Here is a 19,865-nt window from a genome sequence, read left to right as displayed (position 1 = left end):
GCCCCGGTCCGGGAGGATCCCACGTGCCGCGGAGCGGCTGGGCCCGTGAGCCATGGCCGCTGAGCCTGTGCGCCCGGAGCCTGTGCTCCGCAACGGGAGAGGCCACAACAGTGAGAGGCCCAGTTACCGCAAAAAAAAAAAAAAAGAGACGAAAGAAATACATGTTTAATGAATCAAGTAATTTTCAAAGGATTAGGGATTTTGCTGGCCGAAGGGATTTTGCTTAGCAAAATTTCTTGACACCTAAAAAGGAATGTGAATTATCACATAAGAGTAACCATGGGAATCATCATGGAAGTGAACCATAATTCACATTTGTGTGTAAGTGCAGACCACTGTAATTAAGACGAGGTCGTACACCAACTGGTAGGAGAATAAAAGATACCCTCCTATGAGACAAGGTGGAGATAAAATTTTAAAGCACATCATACATATTTAATTTGAAATGTACTGAAGCACTTTTAAAACATCTTTGCTCCTGGCTCACTGCGCTCATAGAACAGTGACTACTGCTTATCTCTTTGCAAAAAAGACAGAAACTTCTAGGGATTAAAGCAAAGTCGAATAATCAACCAGCAAGAGAATATCAGGACTCAGAGTTCTTAACACTAAGAAAATGTAGTCACTGCTTTCCTGAAAAATAGGTGATAATTCCTATGATTGTAAAGAATTTTAAGTGGGCTAGAACTACAACAACATACCCTCTAGTCTGGACATTGCGGAAACAAGGACAACTCATTAAGACGTTTGTAAGACAGCTCTGTTGCCCCCCTAAATTCAGCTGATATCCGACTTGCTTATTTATATAAGCAAGTATAATTCATTTAGATTTTACACCCAACCCAAAGTTCTCCTCCACAGTAGTAAAGACACAAATAAGAAAATCGATCCCAAACCACTTGAACAAAAAGACAAACAACCCACCTCCTGTCCATAAGTGGAAAAAGAATTCCCCACTCACCTTCCGGGCGCTCGACAAATAACCGCTTCAAGCTCTGGTAGGCGCCTATCTTGATGGTGCCATAGGAAGCCTGGCGCAACATCGCAGGAGCAATCCTGCCAAACCAATGGGCAAAGGGACAAAAAAATCTAAAAAACCACTTAAAATCACGTATCTGCCTTCCACAATCAAACTACACCAAGACAGATTTCTTAAGAGTTTAAAATCCAGCAAAAATATAGGTGGAGGACTTCCCTGGTGGTCCAGCGGTAAAGAATCCGCCTTACAATGCAGGGGACGTGGGTTTGATCCCTGGTCGGGGAACTAAGATCCCACAGGCCGTGGGGCAACTAAGCTCACGCACCTCAACTAGAGCCCTAATGCCACAACTACTGAGCTCTTGCGCCTCAACTAGAGCCCGTGTGCTGCAAACTACAGAGCTCATGTACCCTGGAGCCTGTGCGCCGCAACTAGAGAGAAGCCCGTGCGCCACAACGAAAGATCCAGCATGCCTCAACGAAGATCCTGCATGCTGCAACTAAGACCCGACGCAGCCAAAAATAAACAAACTAAATAATAAATAGGGACTTCCCTGGTGGCGCAGTGGTTGAGAGTCCGCCTGCCGATGCAGGGGACGCGGGTTCGTGCCCCGGTCCGGGAAGATCCCACATGCCGCGGAGCGGCTGGGCCCGTGAGCCGTGACCGCTGAGCCTACGCGTCCGGAGCCTGGAGAGGCCACAACAGTGAGACGCCCGCGTACCACAAAAAAAAAAAAAAGAAGCCACCGCACTGCAATGAAGAGTAGCCCCAGCTTGCTGCAACTAGAGAAAGCCCGCGCACAGCAACAAAGACCCAACACAGCCAAAAATAAATAAAAATTAAATTTAAAAAAATAAGTAATTAATTTAAAAATATTTTAAGAAAAAAGTTAAATAAAATTTTTTTATAAAGGTGGGTTCTGGGACTTCCCTGGTGGCGCAGTGGATGGAAGTCGGCCTGCCAATGCAGGGGACACGGGTTCGATTCCTGGTCCGGGAGGATCCCACGTGCCACGGAGCGGCTGGGCCCGTGAGCCACGACTGCTGAGCTTGCGCTCTGGAGTCCGCGGGCTGCAGCTGCTGAGCCTGTGTGCCACGGCTGCTGAGGCCCGCGCACCTGGAGCCCGTGCTCCGCGGCAGGAGAGGCCACCGCAATGAGAAGCCCACGCACCGCAATGAAGAGTAGCCCCGGCTCGCCACAACTAGAGAAAGCCCACACACAACCAAAAATAAATAAATAAAAATTAAAAAAAAAAAAAAAAAGGTGGGTTCTTGGGAATTCCCTGGCAGTCCAGTGGTTAGGACCAGGCGCTCTTTCAATGCCAAGGGCCCAGGTTCAATCCCTGGTCGGGGAACTAAGCTCCCACAAGCCACACAGTGGAACAAAAAATAAAATATATGTATATGTGTGTGTGTGTGGTGTGTGTGTATATGGGTTCAGTTAAATGTGTGCAAGTTATTAGTTCCCTAAGTGATAGCTCAGCCCCTCATGTTTATCCTCAATGAAAACACACGGAGTTCTATTTGCCCATTCACATTATAATGGGAGGGCTTTCCTTTCTCAGGACAAAGCACCTGGTGAAATGTGGCCTCTGTAAGCATCCTCCAGGGTTGCTGGAGCTCATCTCCCACCTCCCTGGGGGCCCTGTTCCACTTATTCCCTCTCCCTCCTCCAGGACCCTCCCCACCCCAAAACCACCCTGTGTCATTCATACTCGCAGGCTCTCCTGCCACACTTCCCACCTCCTTCTCAGATTGCAATGCGGCTTCCTTCCACCCTCTTCATCAATAGCCCCCTCACCAAAAGGGGCCCAAGGGACATCTCTGTAGCTAAATTAAATGATGCTTTTCAATCAGCATCTTATAAAGCCTCTCTGTCTTTCCAGTATTTGCTATGGTCCACTCTTTGTCCTGCTTGCAGCCGTCTCCTCCCTGAGCTGCCATAACTTCACTCTCTCCAATTCCTCTTCTTTCTCTGCACATCCTACCTCTGTCCTCTGAGGGGCCCAGGAGTTCTGTCCTTCCTCTCTTCTCTCACAGCTCCACACACTCCCCAGATGAGCTCATCTACTCACATGGCTTCAACTGTCCAAAGAGTGATGACTCCTAAATTCATGTTTCCAACACTGATCCCAGGATGCATTTCCAGCTGCTTCCCAGATTTTTCAATTCACATGTCCTACACCTACCACCAGAGAAAGTGTCTCACCCAACTAATTATCCTCCCTCTCCAAACAATCCGCTCTCCTCTTCTGTGTCCTAGACCAAGGAATGGTACCTCCATCTGCACACTGGCCAGAACCAGAGACACTAGCCCGTCTCCTCCTTCCCCACCACCCCTCATGTATGAGGTCGTACACTATGTCGATCCTCTGCCCTAAACAGCCTGCCTTCTTTCTCTCCATCCCCAAGACAATTCCTCAGGTCAGATCCTTGTCTCTGCTTCCTATGTGCCAGCCTGCTTCCACTGTCACTGTCTCTCTTTCTCCCAATGGCAGGCGGGAATTTTTTACAACGGAAACCTGATCATGTCAGTCCCTCTACTCAAAACCCTTCAGTGGCTTCTGTCTGCCACAGGTATACTTAAACTCACACATTTACAGGTACCAGGCAGATGCTATGAGCGTGTGAAGCGGGCTGAGTCTAATTGCACACCTACGCTATGTGAGTGCCAGAGATTTGGTAAACCAGAGAAAGCATCCTTAACACCAGTTACTGTTATCATAAGTGACCCAATGTGGGCCCAGATGTTAGCGTTCTTGAGAAGATCGAATGGTTTTTATGTTCAACTTCTCGCATTTAAAAGACTGGCTCGACTGAAAGACAAAAACCTTTGGGGACCCGTGGGTAGAAGGGCTGTGAGACATCAGTTTGGGATCTGGACCTGGTCCTTCAAGATCAGATCCAGGGCCTCTTAGTCTGGGATTGATGCCCTGCCTCAACCAGAGTCTAGTACTCGGCAGACGCCACTGTAATCCCGTTTGCACATCTGCAGTCCCCATTCAACCACAGTTCCTTCAGGGCAGGGGGCTGCTGCCGATTCCCATGTGTCCACCCAGATCCAGTCTCGCGCCTCTCCGTGCTGCTCTGTGCCGAGGCTGGTGCCATGGATGACACCACCCAGCTCCCCTGCCAGCTGGTTCCAGCCAATTGAAGATGGGAGAGAGGGAGGGAGGGAGGGAGGGAGGGGGAAGAAGTGGAGGTATTTCTTCCTCTCCCTGGGCACTAACTAGCAAGGCATCTCTCAACAACTCCTGTTGGGTCCTTCAAGGCTCCAACCCTAGTAGGCTCTGCTAACATCATTCCTGTCCTTGTCTCTCTGGTCCTAGGGTTGGTAACAATTTCTCATTTTGCTAGTTTCTAGGTACCTCAAAATCCTTTATTCGTTCCCTTAACCCTTAAGTAGCCCTTTCATTAATCTCCCTTCATTTAAACCACCCAAACGAATTGTTTCCTGCAGGGCCTCTGACTGACATAGGCAGGACCCCGCCTTACACACTTTCCTATCCAGTGCCTGCAGTACACTGGTCGTTAAATGTTGGATTAAAGAAAAGCTGTTCACTGCAACTCTTACCTATGGCGAATATCGTATCATTTTCATTATAGCAAAAACCTCAGTAATTCAGAATAACCCAGAGGAAGGGCTATTAAAACAAATGTAATTTTTGTATTATTATCTGTATTTGAATATAATGAAAACAGGTTCACCACAACACTCGCTACATTAAAACACATATATAGAAAATAAAGTTGAAATGAAAAATGAAAAAAAAAAAATCAACGATTGCTACTTGCTCTTGAATACACCCCAAACTTGTATTTTTTCTCTATGAAGTCTTAGTGTGAAGTCTGTTCATTTGAAAGCTCAACACTGAAATATAAACACACGAAGGTCTACTTACCCTGAATACAGTGCTTTTAGGCCTTCCTCTCTGCCTATCCTCACTAACGCATGCAACGTTCCTCGATACCTGATTTCTTTAAAGTTTGCATCATTCTTCTGGCCTTGAATCTGGAGCCGTGTCTTGGTTAAATCAATTGGAAAAGTACCTTAAAATTTTTAAGAAGGAAATGTTTCACTTAATAGAAAGAAATTTCACTAAACAAAGGATACACAGGGATACATTACTGAGGAAACATTCAGACTATAATGTAAACTAAGAAACAGAAATAAGAAAGGCAGATACTCTGCAATCTTCCTATTTAAAAAAAAAATTAGGAACCAAAAGATTTTTTTAAATCTTTTTAAAAATGCATAACTGTGTTTTCTGTACATTTTTATTTATGTCCCATCTTATTCTACCTAGGATTTGAGGAGGCTGCACTGCTATCAAAAGTAGGTACATGGAATGATTTACACAAACAGGAAATCCACTTTCAAATATAAGTTACTGGGAACTCCCTGGCAGTCCTGTGGTTAGGACTCAGCACTTTCACTCCTGGGGCCTGGGTTCAACCCCTTGTTGGGGAACTTAGATCCCGCAGGCCGCGCAGTGCAGCCAAGAAATAATAATAATAATAATAAAATAAAAATAAAACGTAAGTTACTATTTTTCACACATGTGAAGGCTGATACGGGGTTCAACATGAACGGAGATAAATGCGTTTTCTAAAGGAATTTCTCACCTGTGTGTTACAGCCTAAAAGTGACTCTGTTAATGTAGGTAAAAACGTTTAATGTAGTACCTAAGAGATAGTCCATCCAAACATATAAACCCATACACAGTAACCTTGAGTCACTGTGTCGACGAATCTACACGGGGAGCCTAAGCCAGTGGTCGGTGGTTAATGTGCCTCAACCCCTCAGCCCAGGTCCCCACTGGCTCCTCAGGGGCAGCCTCTGTCCCAGGACAGCAGCGATTCAGCCCAACACCTGGCACTTGGCAGCATCTCAATCAACATGTGTTTTGTTTTGGTTTTGGCCACGCCACACAGCTTGTGGGATCTTAGTTCCCCAACCAGGGAATGAACCTGGGCCCTGGGGCAGTGAAAGTGCAGAGTCCTAACCCCCACCCCCCACCCCGCCGCCACCATCAATTAACATGTGCTGAATGAATGATCAGGGGAATAAACAAAGGAACTAATAGGATCTGACTGGAGCTGAGCGGATGAGGAAGTCACCAGCAGGACATGAACAACAGGCATGATTAGAACATGATGACACGATGACAGTCACTCGCCTCCGGCTCAGGAAGGCCCTGGGGCTCCCTAAACCTCTTTTAAAGCCAAATGTGTTAACAGTGATGAAGCGGGGGGGAAAAGGACAAGGAGAACAGGACAGATGGCATCCAACAATGATGCATGAAACTTCCGTTTGAGCAACAGGTCCAACTGTCTCCCCACTGAACTTTCAACCCTAAACTGCTAATAAGCAGCCCAAGTCACTATTTCGTCTTAAAAGTATCGCAAAGGAAGAAAGAAATTGTGAATCCTGAGATTCAGTGTTTCATAATCTCACATTCTGTGCCTGAACTACACTCACACCGTAAGTCTTATGACACCCAACGATCACATCCATAAGTTTCAGCCTCATCACGTACAGCAGGCAGCTGACGGGCCTCGCCCTGGGCTCCTTACCGCACTCCGCTGTGATGGAGGCCAGGCCTCCGTACACGAAGGGCTTCCAGTTCAGGGCTGACATGCTCACCGCTGTCCCTTCTCCTTTGTTCACAGACGCATAGCCTCCAACAGGGTTTTTCCTGGACACAAAAGTAAGGTGTTTCAATGCTGTAACTTCTCACACAGGCAGTTTCTTCTTTTTTTTTTTTTTTTTTTTGTGGTACGCGGGCCTCTCACTGCCGCGGCCTCCCCCGTTGCGGAGCACAGGCTCCGGACGCGCAGGCTCAGCGGCCATGGCTCACAGGCCCAGCCGCTCCGCGGCATGTGGGATCTTCCCGGACCGGGGCACGAACCCGTGTCCCCTGCATCGGCAGGCGGACTCTCAACCACTGCAACACCAGGGAAGCCCCAGGCAGTTTCTTCTTTAAGCTCGTGTTTCACTTGGAGTGAGCACTACCAGATGCTACCCCTGAACCCTGCCCTCACCCACACATGCACGGTTCCCAAGATGATCCTCACCTTATAAAGGAAAGCACCCCTATTTCCTAAACCCCAACTCACTCCATCAGTTGCCTTAATTCTAACCCAGGCCTTAAATAAGCCGATATATTGATATCGTGATATGCGTTGATTAGTGTAGTACAATGGAGGTGATTTTCTGGGTAGTCCATGTTATCTTAAATCTGTTCTTCACTTAATAAATATTTGCCATTTGCTTGCCACTGTCTTAGTGAGTCCCTCCCAGGAGGTACTGGAGTCTTTCAGATACACAGAAGCAGAAAAATGTTGCAACCCAGCGTCACAAGCTAAAATGATAATTACTTAAAATGACCAAAATGAACCTGTAGTTTATAAATGTTAGCTCTCTTCTCTTACTCACGTTATGTTACTAGCTGTGAGGCGGCCCGGGATGAAGGAACGAGGCAGACTATGGAGTCAGAGCCTCATCACCCCCTTCCTAGTAAACTTCCTGTTAACCTCTAGGTTTTTAAATTCTCCCTCATCATCATCATAGTTGAAGCAGCCAATACAACCAATTAGGGGTAGAGTCCACACCTTTACTCATGCCTACTGTGGAAATTAAATACAAAAAAGACACTCACGGGAGGTGGAGTCAAGATAGTGGTGTGAGAAGACGCAGAGTTAGCGTCTCCCCACAACTAGTGCGCCTGCCTGGAGACTCTGACTCTCAAGGAGACGGGAGGGACCCCAAAGTGAACCAGTAGGATGTAGGGGGACTGAGGGGAGAGAAGGCGCGGAGGCCAGACAGGATCGGCGCCCCTGAGGCCAGATCAGGAGAGGCAGGCGGGAGGGACTCTCCTGGAGCAGCGGGAGAGGAGTGGAGGGCGATTGCCCCGCCCACTCAGGCCCCGGGAGCCTGCTGAGCTCCCAGGCCGGTACCCCACCCCCACCCCCACCCCCCCGCCAAACCCCATCCAGGCCACGTGGGTCCTGGGGGCATAGGAGGGAGGCTGGGGAGATCAGGAGAGGCAGGCTGAAGAGGCCATGCAAGAGAAGCGAGAGTGGAGGGTGCTTGCCCCGGCCACTCAGGCCTGGGGAGCCTGCGGGGCTCCCAGGTGAGGTCCCCTGCCCTCTGAGACCAGGGCTGGGGGGCACGCATAGGCCCCTTCTGTTCCCCACAGCCCCCCTTTTCCAGCCCTCTGCGTCCTGAGCATTGGCCCCGCCGAAACCTCGCCCTTGCTTAGGCCCCGCCTCCACAGCCAAGGACTTCCCCCACACTTGGTTTTTTTCTTTTCCCTCCTCCTCTTTATTTATTATTATGGTAAAGATGCACCTTCCGGTTGCTGATTCATCTATATTTTTATTTTTATATTCTTCCTAACATGTCTGTTAGTTTCCTAGTCAAATTTTATTTTTTACTTTGGTTTTTTTTTTTTTTGCCACCCCAGGCGGCTTGCGGGACCCTGGTTCACGAGCCCAGAGTTGGGTTGAAGCTCCTGCGGTGGGAGGTCCAAGTCTGAACCACTGGACTAACAGAGAACCTCATACCCCAGGGAATAGTCATCAGAGTGAGGTCTCAAGGAGCTCCTCATCTCAGCACCAAGACCCAGCTCTACCCAACAGCCTACAAACCCTAGTGTTGGAAGCCTCAGGCCAAACAACCACTAAGACAGGAACACAATCCCACTCATAAAAAATAAAAAAGTAAAAAAAAAAGAGACGGCAAAAAAATATATCACAGATGAAGGAGCAAGGTAAAAACCTACAAGACCAAATAAATGAAGAAGAAATAGGCAAACTACCTGAAAAAGAATTCAGAGTAATGAGAGTAAAGATGATCCAGAATCTCAGAAATAGAATGGAGGCACGGATGAGAAAATACAAGAAAGTTTAACAAAGACCTAGAAGAACTAAAGAACAAACAAACAGAGATGAACAACACAATAACTGAAGTGAAAAATACACTAGAAGGAACCAATAACAGAATAACTGAGGCAGAACGAGTAAGTGAGCTGGAAGACAAAACGGTGGAAATAACTGCCAAGGAGCAGAATAAAGAAAATAGGATGAAAAGAACGGAAGACAGTCTCAGAGACCTCTGGGACAACACTAAACGCACCAACGTTGGAATATAGAGGTCCCAGAAGAAGAGAAAAAGAAAGGATCTGAGAAAATATTTGAAGAGATTATAGTTGAAAACTTCCCTAACATGGGAAAGGAAATAGTCACCCAAGTCCAGGAAGCACAGAGAGTCCCATATAGGATAAACCCTAGGAAAAACACACCAAGACACATATTAATCAAACTAACAAAAATTAAATTCAAAGAAAAAATATTAAAAGCAACAAGGGAAAAACAAAAAATAACATACAAAGGAATCCCCATAAGGTTATCAGCTGATTTTTCAGAGGAAACTCTGCAGGTGAGAAGGGAGTGGCAGGATATACTTAAAGTGATGAAAGAGAAAAACCTACAACCAAGATTACTCTACCCATCAAGGATCTCATTCAGATTCAATAAAGAAGTCAAAAGCTTTTCAGACAAACAAAAGCTAAGAGAATTCAGCACCACCAAACCAGCTTTACAACAAATGCTAAAGAAACTTCTCTAAGCGGGGGAAACATAAGAGAAGAAAAAGACACACAAAACCAAACCCAAAACAATTAAGAAAATGGTAATAGGAACAAACATATCGATAATAACCTTGAATGTAAATGGATTAAATGTCCCAAAAGACACAGACTGACTGCATGGATACAAAAACAAGACCCGGAAAATTTAAGAAAACTGAAATTGTATCAAGCATCTTTTCTGACCACAATGCTATGAGACTGGAAATCAATTACAGGAAAAAAAACTGTAAAAACCACAAATACATGGAGGCTAAACAGTGTGCTACTAAATAATTGAGAGATCAGTGAAGAAATCAAGGAAATAAAAAAATACATAGAAACAAATGACAACGAAAACATGACAACCCAAAACCTATGGGACACAGCAAAAGCAGTTCTAAGAGGGAAGTTTATAGCAATTCAATCTCACCTCAAGAAACAAGAAAAATCTCAAATAAACAATCTAACCCTACACTTGAAACAACTAGAGAAGGAAGAACAAAGAAAACCCAAAGTCAGTAGAAGGAAAGAAATCATAAAGGTCAGAGCACAAATAAATGAAACAGAAACGAAGAAAAAAGAGAAGATCAATAAAACTAAAAGCTGGTTCTTTGAGAAGATAAACAAAATTGATAAACCCTTAGCCAGACTCATCAAGAAAAAAAGGGAGAGGACACAAATCAATAAAAGTAGAAATGAAAAAGGAGAAATCACAACTGACACTGCAGAAATACAAAGGATTATAAGAGACTACTACAAACAACTATATGCCAATAAAATGGACAACCACGAAGAAATGGACAAATTCTTGGAAAGGTACAATTTTCCAGGACTGAACCAGGAAGAATTAGAAAATATAAACAGACCTATCACAAGTAATGAAATTGAAACCATAATTAAAAATCTTCCAACAAACAAAAGTCCAGGACCAGATGGCTTCACAGGCGAATTCTATCAAACATTTAGAGAAGAGCTAACACTGATCCTTCTCAAAGTCCTCCAAAAATTGCAGAGGGAGAAACACTCCCAAATTCATTCTACGAAGCCACCATCACCCTGATACCAAAACCAGAAAAAGATATCACAAAAAAAGAAAATTACAGACCAATATTACTGATGAACATAGATGCAAAAATCCTCAACAAAATACTAGCAAACAGATTCCAACAGCACATTAAAAGGATCATACACCATGATCAAGTGGGATTTATCCCAGGGATGCAAGGATTCTTCAAAATACACACATCAATGTGATACACTACATTAACAAATTAAGGAATAAGAACATATGCTTTCAATAGATGCAGAAAAAGCTTTTGACAAAATTCAACACACATTTATGATAAAAACTCTCAAGAAAATGGGCACAGAGAGAAACTACCTCAACATAATAAAGGCCATATATGACACATCCACAGCAAGCATCATACTCAATGGTGAAAAACTGAAAGCATTTCCACTAAGATGAGGAACAAGACAAGGATGTCCACTCTCACCACTATTATTCAACATAGTTTTGGAAGTCCTAGCCACGGCAATCAGAGAAGAAAAAGAAATAAAAGGAATACAAATTGGAAAGGACGAAGTAAAACTGTCACTGCTTGCTGATGACATGATACTATACATAGAAAATCCTAAAGGTGCTACCAGAAAACTACTAGAACTAATCAATGGATTTGGTAAGGTTGCAGGAAACAAAATTAATGCACAGAAATCTCTGGCATTCCCATACACCAACAGCAAAAAATCAGGAAGAGAAATTAAGGAAACACTCACATTTACCACTGAAACAAAAAGAATAAAATACCTAGGAATAAACCTGCCTAAGGAGGCGAAAGAGTTGTACTCAGAAAACTATAAAACACTGATGAAAGAAATCAAAGATGACATAAACAGATGGAGAAATATACCATGTTCTTGGATTGGAAGAATCAATATTATGAAAATGACTATACTACCCAAAGCAATCTACAGATTCATTGCAATCCCTATCAAACTACTAATGGCATTTTTCACAGAATTAGAACAAAAAATTTTACAATTCATATGGAAACACAAAAGACCCCGAATAGACAATGCAATCTTGAGAAAGAAAAATGGAGTTGGAGGAATCAGTCTCCCCAACTTCAAACTATACCACAAAGCTACAGTAATCAAGACAGTATGATACTGGCACAAAAACAGAAATATAGATCAACGGTACAAGATAGAATGCCCATAAACCCACGCACATAGGGGAACCTAATTTACAACAAAGGAGGCAAGAACATACAATGGAGAAAAGACAGACTCTTCAATAAATGGTGCTGGGAAAACTGGACAGCTACATGTAAAAGAATGATATTAGAACACTACCTAACACCATACACAAAAATAAACTCCAAATGGATTAAAGACTTAAATTAAGACCAGACACTATAAAACTCTTAAGAGTAAAACATAGGAAAAACACTCTTTGACATAAGCCACAGCAAGACCTTTTTTGACCCACCTCCTAGAGTAATGGAAATAAAAACAAAAATAAACAAAAGGGACTTAATTAAACTTCAAAGCTTTTGCACAGCAAAGGAAACCATAAACAAGACAAAAAGACAATCCTCAAAATGGGAGAAAGTATTTGCAAATGAAACAACAAAGGATTAATCTACAAAATATACAAACAGGTCATAAAGCTCAATATCAAAAAAACAAACAATCCAGTTAAAAAATGGGCAGAAGACCTAAATAGACATTTCACCAAGGAAGGCATACAGATGGCCAAGAGGCACATGAAAAGATGCTCAACATCACTAATTATTAAAGAAGTGCAAGTCAAAACTACAATTAGTTATCACCTCACACCAGTCGGAATAGCCATTATCAAAAAATCTAGAAACAATAAATGCTGGAAAGAGTGTGGTGAAAAGGGAACCCTCCTGCACTGTTGGTGGGAATGTAAATTGATACAACCACTATGGAAAACAGTGCGGAGGTTCCTTAAAAAACTAAAAATAGAATTACCACATGACACAGCAATCCCACCACTGGCCATATACCCTGAGAAAATCGTAATTCAAAAGGAGTCATGTACCACAATGTTCATTGCAGCACTATTTACAACAGCCAGGACATGGAACAAACCTAAATGTCCGTCGACAGATGAATGGATAAAGAAGATGTGGCACATATATACAATGGAGTGTTACTCAGCCATAAAAAGAAACAAAATCGAGTTATTTGTAGTGAGATGGATGGACCTAGAGTCTGTCATACAGAGTGAAGTAAGTCAGAAAGAGTAAAACAAATACCATATGCTGACATATAATATGGAATCTAAAAAAAAAAAATGGTACTGATGACCTAGTTGCAGGGCAGGATAAAAGAGGTAGACATAGAGAATGGACTTGAGGACACGGGGTGGGAGGGCGAAGCTGGGGCGAAGTGAGAGTAGCATCGACATATATACACTACGGAATGTAAAATAGTTGGCTGGTGGGAAGCAGCAGCACAGCACAGGAAGATCGGCTCAGTGCTTTGCGAGGACCTGGAGGGGTGGGATAGAGAGGGTGGGAGGGAGGCTCAAGAGGGAGGGGATATGGGGACATGTGCCCATATGGCTGAAGGGCTTTGTTGTCCAACAGAAACTAACACAATATTGTGAAGCAATTATACTCCAATAAAGATCTATTAAAAAAAAAAAGACACAAATGTTGCCTTCCATCCTCCTTTCCTTGTATAGGTCCTCACTCACTGTGACATATATGCCCGCACCTGCCACAGCCAGGTCCCCCACATTCATTCCGTGTTCTGCAGTTTTATGCGATTTCCGTCGGCAAATCTGGCCTTGCGCCAATTAACAGGAGACACATGGCAATTATTACACTTCTCTGTATATACTATCAACTCTAATTCTTGTCAGTTTAAAATAAAATCCTAATTTACTATAGTCATTGGCAAGCAATATGCCCAATGTTTTTACTTCGCACGTTTGGGAGTGTTCCCAAGTCTGTATTTCCCAGGAGACCTACCACAAGTCACCACTGCCAAGAACGACACTTCTCAAGATGGCCAAGGGGCTTCCTCACACCAACAGAAAACAAAGGAACTCAAAAAGGACCCTAACAGACATACAGATACCTGTTCCTCATCTACAGACATTAACCAAATTCAGAGTGGTTACAGATGACTAAGGTAGAAGGCTCCCTGAGCATGGAACTTAAAAAATCATCATGTTTTATGTATTTCAGTACCAAAGAACAAGTCCTGCTCCCCAAAACTCATCTCACTATTAGCCTTGAAAAAGTTTAATATCTGTGCTTAATTCTTAGCCTTACTAAATTCATAACTAAGGGAACGATTAACACTATAAGTTACAGACTATAAAACAAACACATTAATAATAAATCCAATAATTCATTACTGTCCTCAACCCATTCTTGGGTTTTGCCGAGTCCAAATTAAAAAGCAAAACAGGGCTTCCCTGGTGGCGCAGTGGTTGAGAGTCCGCCTGCCGATGCAGGGGACACGGGTTTGTGCCCCGGTCCGGGAAGATCCAACATGCCGCGGAGTGGCTAGGCACGGCCGCTGAGCCTGCGCATCCGGAGCCTGTGCTCCGCAATGGGAGAGGCCACAACAGTGAGAGGCCCACGTACCGCAAAAAAAAAAAAAAAAAAAAAAAAGCAAAATAACTACATAACGTTAGCGTCTGGAAGCACTGTAACTTGCCGTTACAAAAGTGTTCAACATAAATGATTTCAGTGGATCCCCCCTCAAGTTTGGGATAGGACAGAAAAAGAGACAAGGAAACCCAGTTTCAGGAAGGCAACTTGTCCAAGGCCACATGGCTGACGGGGCAGAAGTGGACCTCCAACCCCCAAATGCTTTGATCCCAAGTTTAGTGTTCTTTCTGCTACCACCTGAGGCTGTACATGATCAAAAAGGAGTGATGGCATTTTAATTAAGGAGAAAATATTACCAAGCACCTTGGAAAAGGTACTACTGATAAGATGTACCTTAGAAACAATGAAAATGTGCTTTAAGAGAAAAGTCTTAAGAGAAAAATATATAGTCAGAAGGTAGTCAATCTAAACAGTTATAATTAATTTTTCCAATACACAGTATACAAAGATAGTATTCGTATTTTTTCCCAAGTTTTTTTTACTGAGGTGAAATTCACGTACTGCAAAATAAACCAGGGAAGTCCCTGGCGGTCCAGTGGTTAGGACTGGGCACTTTCACTCACCGGGCCAGGGTTCAATCCCTGGTCCCCTGGTTGAGGAACTAAGATCCCACAAGCCGCACGGTACAGGCAAAAACAAACAAACAAAAATAAAATAAACCATTTTAGCAAATAATTCAGTGGCACTTAGTACATTCTAATTTTGTACAACCACCATCTCTAGCTAGCCCCAAAATACTCCAGCACCCCAAAAGGAAACCATTAAGCAGTTCCTCTCCATTCCCCCTCCCCCTAGCCTCTATGATTCTTATTTTCTCGGCTGTGATACTATACATGCATCAAGCATCTCTGTGGAACACAAGACTCCTTATTAGTAGTTCCTAACCTGGCTGAGGAGCTTCTTAAAAGTAGACACACAGGGCCCCAGCCACTGAATGAGGGAAATCCCAAGCATCAATGAGTCAAATAAATGATGGCCTTGGAATACGTATCACTTAAAATTAGGTAGTTGATTAGGTAGTGTTGACATTATAGCCGGTTCTTCTTGGCATTCATCTTATTTAGTAGAGATTTTTTTTCCTACAGTGTATACATAAATGTATATGTACAAAACAGACACACAAGATATCCTCTAAAATGTCAGCAAAAACGTTATTCGGAATGGGATTACAACTTCTGATCTCTAATTAGAAACAAAACATTTTTTAGAAACTATGTCGTCGGGGGGCTTCCCTGGTGGGGCAGTGGTTAAGAATCCGCCTGCCAGTGCAGGGGACACAGGTTCGAGCCCTGGTCCGGGAAGATCCCACATGCCGCGGAGCGACTAAGCCCATACACCACAACTACTGAGCCTGCGCTCTAGAGTCCGCAAGCCACAACTACTGAGCCCGTGAGCCTAGAGCCTGCACTCCGCAACAAGACAAGCCACCGCAATGAGAAGCCCACGTACCACAACGAAGACCCAACGCAGCGAAAAATAAATTTATTTTTTAAAAAAACAAACTATATTGTCATGTGACTTCATGTCATCTCATCCATTAACTTTGATTTCCTGCCAATACTTTTGCCAGTTTAAGTTTAATGAGATCTGGCTACTTTTTCTTCTGTTGGTTTTGATATTAAATTTTTAGTTAGTTATAATATTAAAACCCAGAGGTTCTGGGTTATACTCATATGCAACTACTCAAGTAGAGTTTGACCTTGTTGTGGAATTGCCTCCCAGGGTTTTGAATCACATGGGATGAAGCACACACCCATTAGTTCCTATTCAGATATTACCCCACAATAACTTATCTTCCACAAACAAGGGTCCCCCCTCCAGTATCCCTGGTTAAACTGTAAGAAAGTACAGTCTATTCACTACAATGTTTAAAAGTTAACTAAGACGAGGGTAAATTAACTTTGGGGCTCTTCTCTTTTCCTTTCCCAAAGCTAGGACTAGCTTCCTGAGCAGTTAAGACTACCGTGCCTTCCCAGGTTACTGTTTGCAGAGTCAAATAAAGAATAAGTAAGCTGTACTGGCCAGGGCAAGCGGAGAAGGGCTTCAGTTATCTTGGGCTGAATTCTCTGTTCAGTAAACTAAACCACTTTGTTTTTGAGCTCTTTGAGGGGTTCTCCTCACACACATTTCTTAACTTGCTAGCTCAATTTTTGGGAAAAATCCCAACGCTACTCAAGTGTCAAGACTAACAGGCCAACACAGTCAGGGAGATTGATGTGTCCCTTAGCGATCACTAGTGTCTGAGCAGCAGCTCAGCCTGAGACTCAGGGAAGGAAGGGCTTACAACCTGCAAAAGTTCCAGCTTCCGGCACAGAAGTGGCTATTGATCGCTTGCTACTTTGTTCTCCTCTTGGGGCCCTACCTTCTAGCCAAACTAAAACCCAGAGACCACTTCTCTGTGCTGCACTATGAACACAATACTGTCATTATTAATACCTGACATGTCAGGCACTGCTATATGTCTTCCACATGAAGGATTTTATTTAACCTTCACAACCCTATGAAATAGGTATCATTATCTCATTTCACAATTGAGGAAAGACAGCCTGAGAGAGGGAAAGTGACTGTGCCTAGTCACACAGCTAGGAAGTACTCAAACTGAGCTCTCCCTGAGGCAAAGCTGATCCTTCCTCTATGTACTACAAAGCCAAACGCTATTTACCAAAGGCTGTTAAAAATACTGGCGCAGGGCTTCCCTGGTGGCGCAGTGGTTGGGAGTCCGCCTGCCGGTGCACGGGGCGCGGGTTCGTGCCCCGGTCCGGGAGGATCCCGCGTGCCGCGGAGCGGCTGGGCCCGTGGGCCATGGCCGCTGAGCCTGCGCGTCTGGAGCCTGTGCCCCGCAATGGGGGAGGCCACAACAGTGAGAGGCCCCCGTACAGCAAAAAAAAAAAAAAAAAATACTGGCGCAAATAATAAGAATACAATAAAAAGCGGTGGGTGGGAGGGTAGTTAATCGACATATTCAAAATACAGGTAGGGTTTTCCTGAGCAGGAGGTACAAAAATTTTTATCTATTTAACAACCAAAAAAAGTGTTTTCTGAGCAGAAGTGTCTATACAAATTAAGAACTACAAAGGATTCTCCCTACACCTAAGATATATGCTAAAGTTACATTCCTCTCTACTACATTTTCTATAACAGCATTTATTTTCTCCCTACCTCATCTATACAGCTACAAAGAGAGGGAATTAAAAACAGTAATTGCTGCTGGAACTTCCGAAAGCTTTCCAAGTCTCTCTTATATAATCAATTCTGGCTAAGTTCTTTCCCTTTTACTGTGCTCCCTTTTCAGTCCCCAATCTTAAACCCCAATCCAGTCTCTAAACTTCTGCGCGCTCATAAATCTTTGTTCCTCGCAGGGCTGCCTTTCACGGCTTTTTCCTATTTCTCATTCTTTTTAAAGGTACGGGGCGAAAAATAAGCTCATCAGACTAATAACACGTGGGATTTGAAAGGAATCTTAGAAATTTATCTTATTTCACGTGAATTAACTGAGTCCATGGTCACAGAGCTTGGCAGCAGCAAAGTCAACAACAGAATTCATGCCTTTCAACTTTCCTCGCCAGAGGAGGAGGCCGAATCTCGACTCTTGCTGGGCAGTTCGACACGTTTTGCTATTCCTGCGCAGGAACAATGCCATTTCAACTATTTTACACGAAATTACTCACACCTAGAATTACGCTAAAATCCAGAGCTGCATTAACTTTCCGAGCAAATGAATTCAACCGGTCCTTGCTAACGTGAGCCAGCCCGGTGTGTTCCAGGAGCAATTCAAAGTACAGAAAGCCTTTTCCCATAGTAGGCAGCTCACGGATGCCCGGGCTGCACGCTCTTGAATGAACCGCAGGTGCGAGGGATGCAGAGGCAGGAGAAACGCACCTCGGCGGCAAGGGCACACACGCCGAGATGCCAGACGGGCCTCACGCCTGATCTCGGTGACGCTGGAAGAGAAATCACCCCCTACGCCACCGAGTGATGAGGGCCGGGAGCCGGCTCTCCTGCAGAACCGGCCCGGCCGCAGGCAGCTGCAGCCCGAGGAGCAGGGCCCACGCCGGGACCTCGCGCCCCACCGAGCCAGGCCCCGCAAACGAACCGGAGAGCAGAGGTGGCCCCTGGGTAGGGCCGCCGGCGCCGGGACTCTCCGGGACCGCGGCCGACCAGGGGGGGCAGCGCCGCCGCGTTGGGGCCGCGAGTTCCGCGCCAGTGGTTCTGGACACCGGGGGGCAATGGAGGGCGGGCCGGAGTAGGGGCGACCCGGAGCAGGCGCGGAGCGGCCAGCGCGGCCCCAGCCGGGAAGTCAGACACTTACCGGGTGGCGGCTGCCCTGCACCTCCTACTCCCCAGGCGCAGCAGCAGCCGGTTCCAGCGGCCGCACGGGAACTGGAGGAAAGGTTGGGGAGCGGCGGGGGCGGCCCAAGAGCCCGCGCGCAGCCCCGCCCCGCCCTGCGCGGCCCCGCCCGCAGCCTTGGCTCCCATTGGCCGCTCCCGGCACAGGCCACACCCAGGTCGCGCGCCCGGCAGCCGGCGGAGAGGGGCCGCAGAGTGAGTGGACTGCGGGACTCCGGCTGGCCGCTGGTGGGGGTAGGAGCTGCCCGGACTCGGTGACGCCTCCGACGGCCTCGAGGTCAACTCTGCGGTGAAAGAGAAACTTAAGAGCCACGGAAGAGCCTTCTCAGGGTGCTGATTCTTTTTGCTCACGTGAACCTCTGCAGTCAGAAGGAAGTAAACTTGCACTCCTTTTTTTAAAAAGTCAGCTTTTTAGTGTGAAAATTTATAAACCGACTGAAGACTTAAACAGTATACCCTGCACTAAATTAAATGCTAACATTTCACAGTATTTGCGTTCTCTCTCACTGTATAGGTTTTTTTTACCCCGAACCATTGGAAAGTTGCAAACAACACTGCTTCACCCCCAAAATACCTCGGCATTAGAACATGCAAGAAATTAAATACCATTTCAGTCAAATCCAATATACTGTCCATATTTAAATTTCCTTTGTTGTCCCTAAGGGTCACACACACACACATTTTTTTTTTCCAGTTCGAGATCTACCCAGGATTCGTTGCATTTGATTTCATGCCTCTCTGTACAAACTCCTTTAGTCTACTACCCTAGTACTAGTACTCTCACTTTAAAAAGAATCGTTTGTTAACGCAAGTTTGTGGGCAGAGGCACAGCGAGGCCAAACAAACTGAAACATCAGAGTTTGGAGCAGAGAAAAGCTTATTGCAAGGAGACAGGCGGCTCACGCCCTAAAAGCAACGAACTCCCCAAAAGGGTTTCAGCAAAGCACTTTTAAAAGCCAGGTGAGGGAGGGGGCGTCGCTGGGAATGTGATTAGCTTGTGCACAGTTCTCTGACTGGCTGACGGTGAGGTAGCAGGGTGGTGTCACAGGGGTCAACAGTAACTGTCCTCAGGCTCCAGGAGGCCTGGGGCTAGTTGCTCACAGGGGTTGTCAAGTAATTAGCATCTTCCATTTGTTGCGGGGGGGGGGGGGGGGGGGGGGGGGGGAGGGGATTATAGACAACAACAAGGGGCGGGGGAAACAAAAACTATGATTTATGTTGGTTAGTCCGAAGTGGCGGAACAGGGAGA

At 45.2% G+C, this 19,865-nt stretch overlaps 1 protein-coding gene across 3 annotated transcripts in view; it reads right to left on the bottom strand.

Moving 5' to 3' along the window:
- SLC25A30 (solute carrier family 25 member 30) overlaps positions 1 to 18,705 on the bottom strand; it is a 30,961-nt gene extending 12,256 nt beyond the window's left edge. For 2 of the 3 annotated variants that reach the window (XM_027116230.1, XM_027116229.1), the window contains exons 1-4: positions 18,579 to 18,705; positions 6,556 to 6,677; positions 4,881 to 5,028; positions 962 to 1,056 (exon numbers count right to left, since the gene is read on the bottom strand). In XM_027116230.1, the coding sequence (XP_026972031.1) occupies positions 962 to 1,056; positions 4,881 to 5,028; positions 6,556 to 6,619 (307 nt within the window). In that variant the 5' untranslated portion in view covers positions 6,620 to 6,677; positions 18,579 to 18,705. The remainder of the gene's footprint in view (positions 1 to 961; positions 1,057 to 4,880; positions 5,029 to 6,555; positions 6,678 to 18,578) is intronic. The other variant, XM_027116227.1, reaches the window with a different exon arrangement.
- Positions 18,706 to 19,865: the final 1,160 nt, after the last annotated feature.

The sequence above is a fragment of the Aethalodelphis obliquidens genome, unplaced genomic scaffold (assembly GCF_003676395.1).
Source record: "Aethalodelphis obliquidens isolate GAN/ISIS:26980383/991018 unplaced genomic scaffold, ASM367639v1 scaffold16, whole genome shotgun sequence".
NCBI classification, from domain to species: Eukaryota; Metazoa; Chordata; class Mammalia; order Artiodactyla; family Delphinidae; genus Aethalodelphis; species Aethalodelphis obliquidens.
This window is presented reverse-complemented; position numbering and strand designations above follow the sequence as displayed.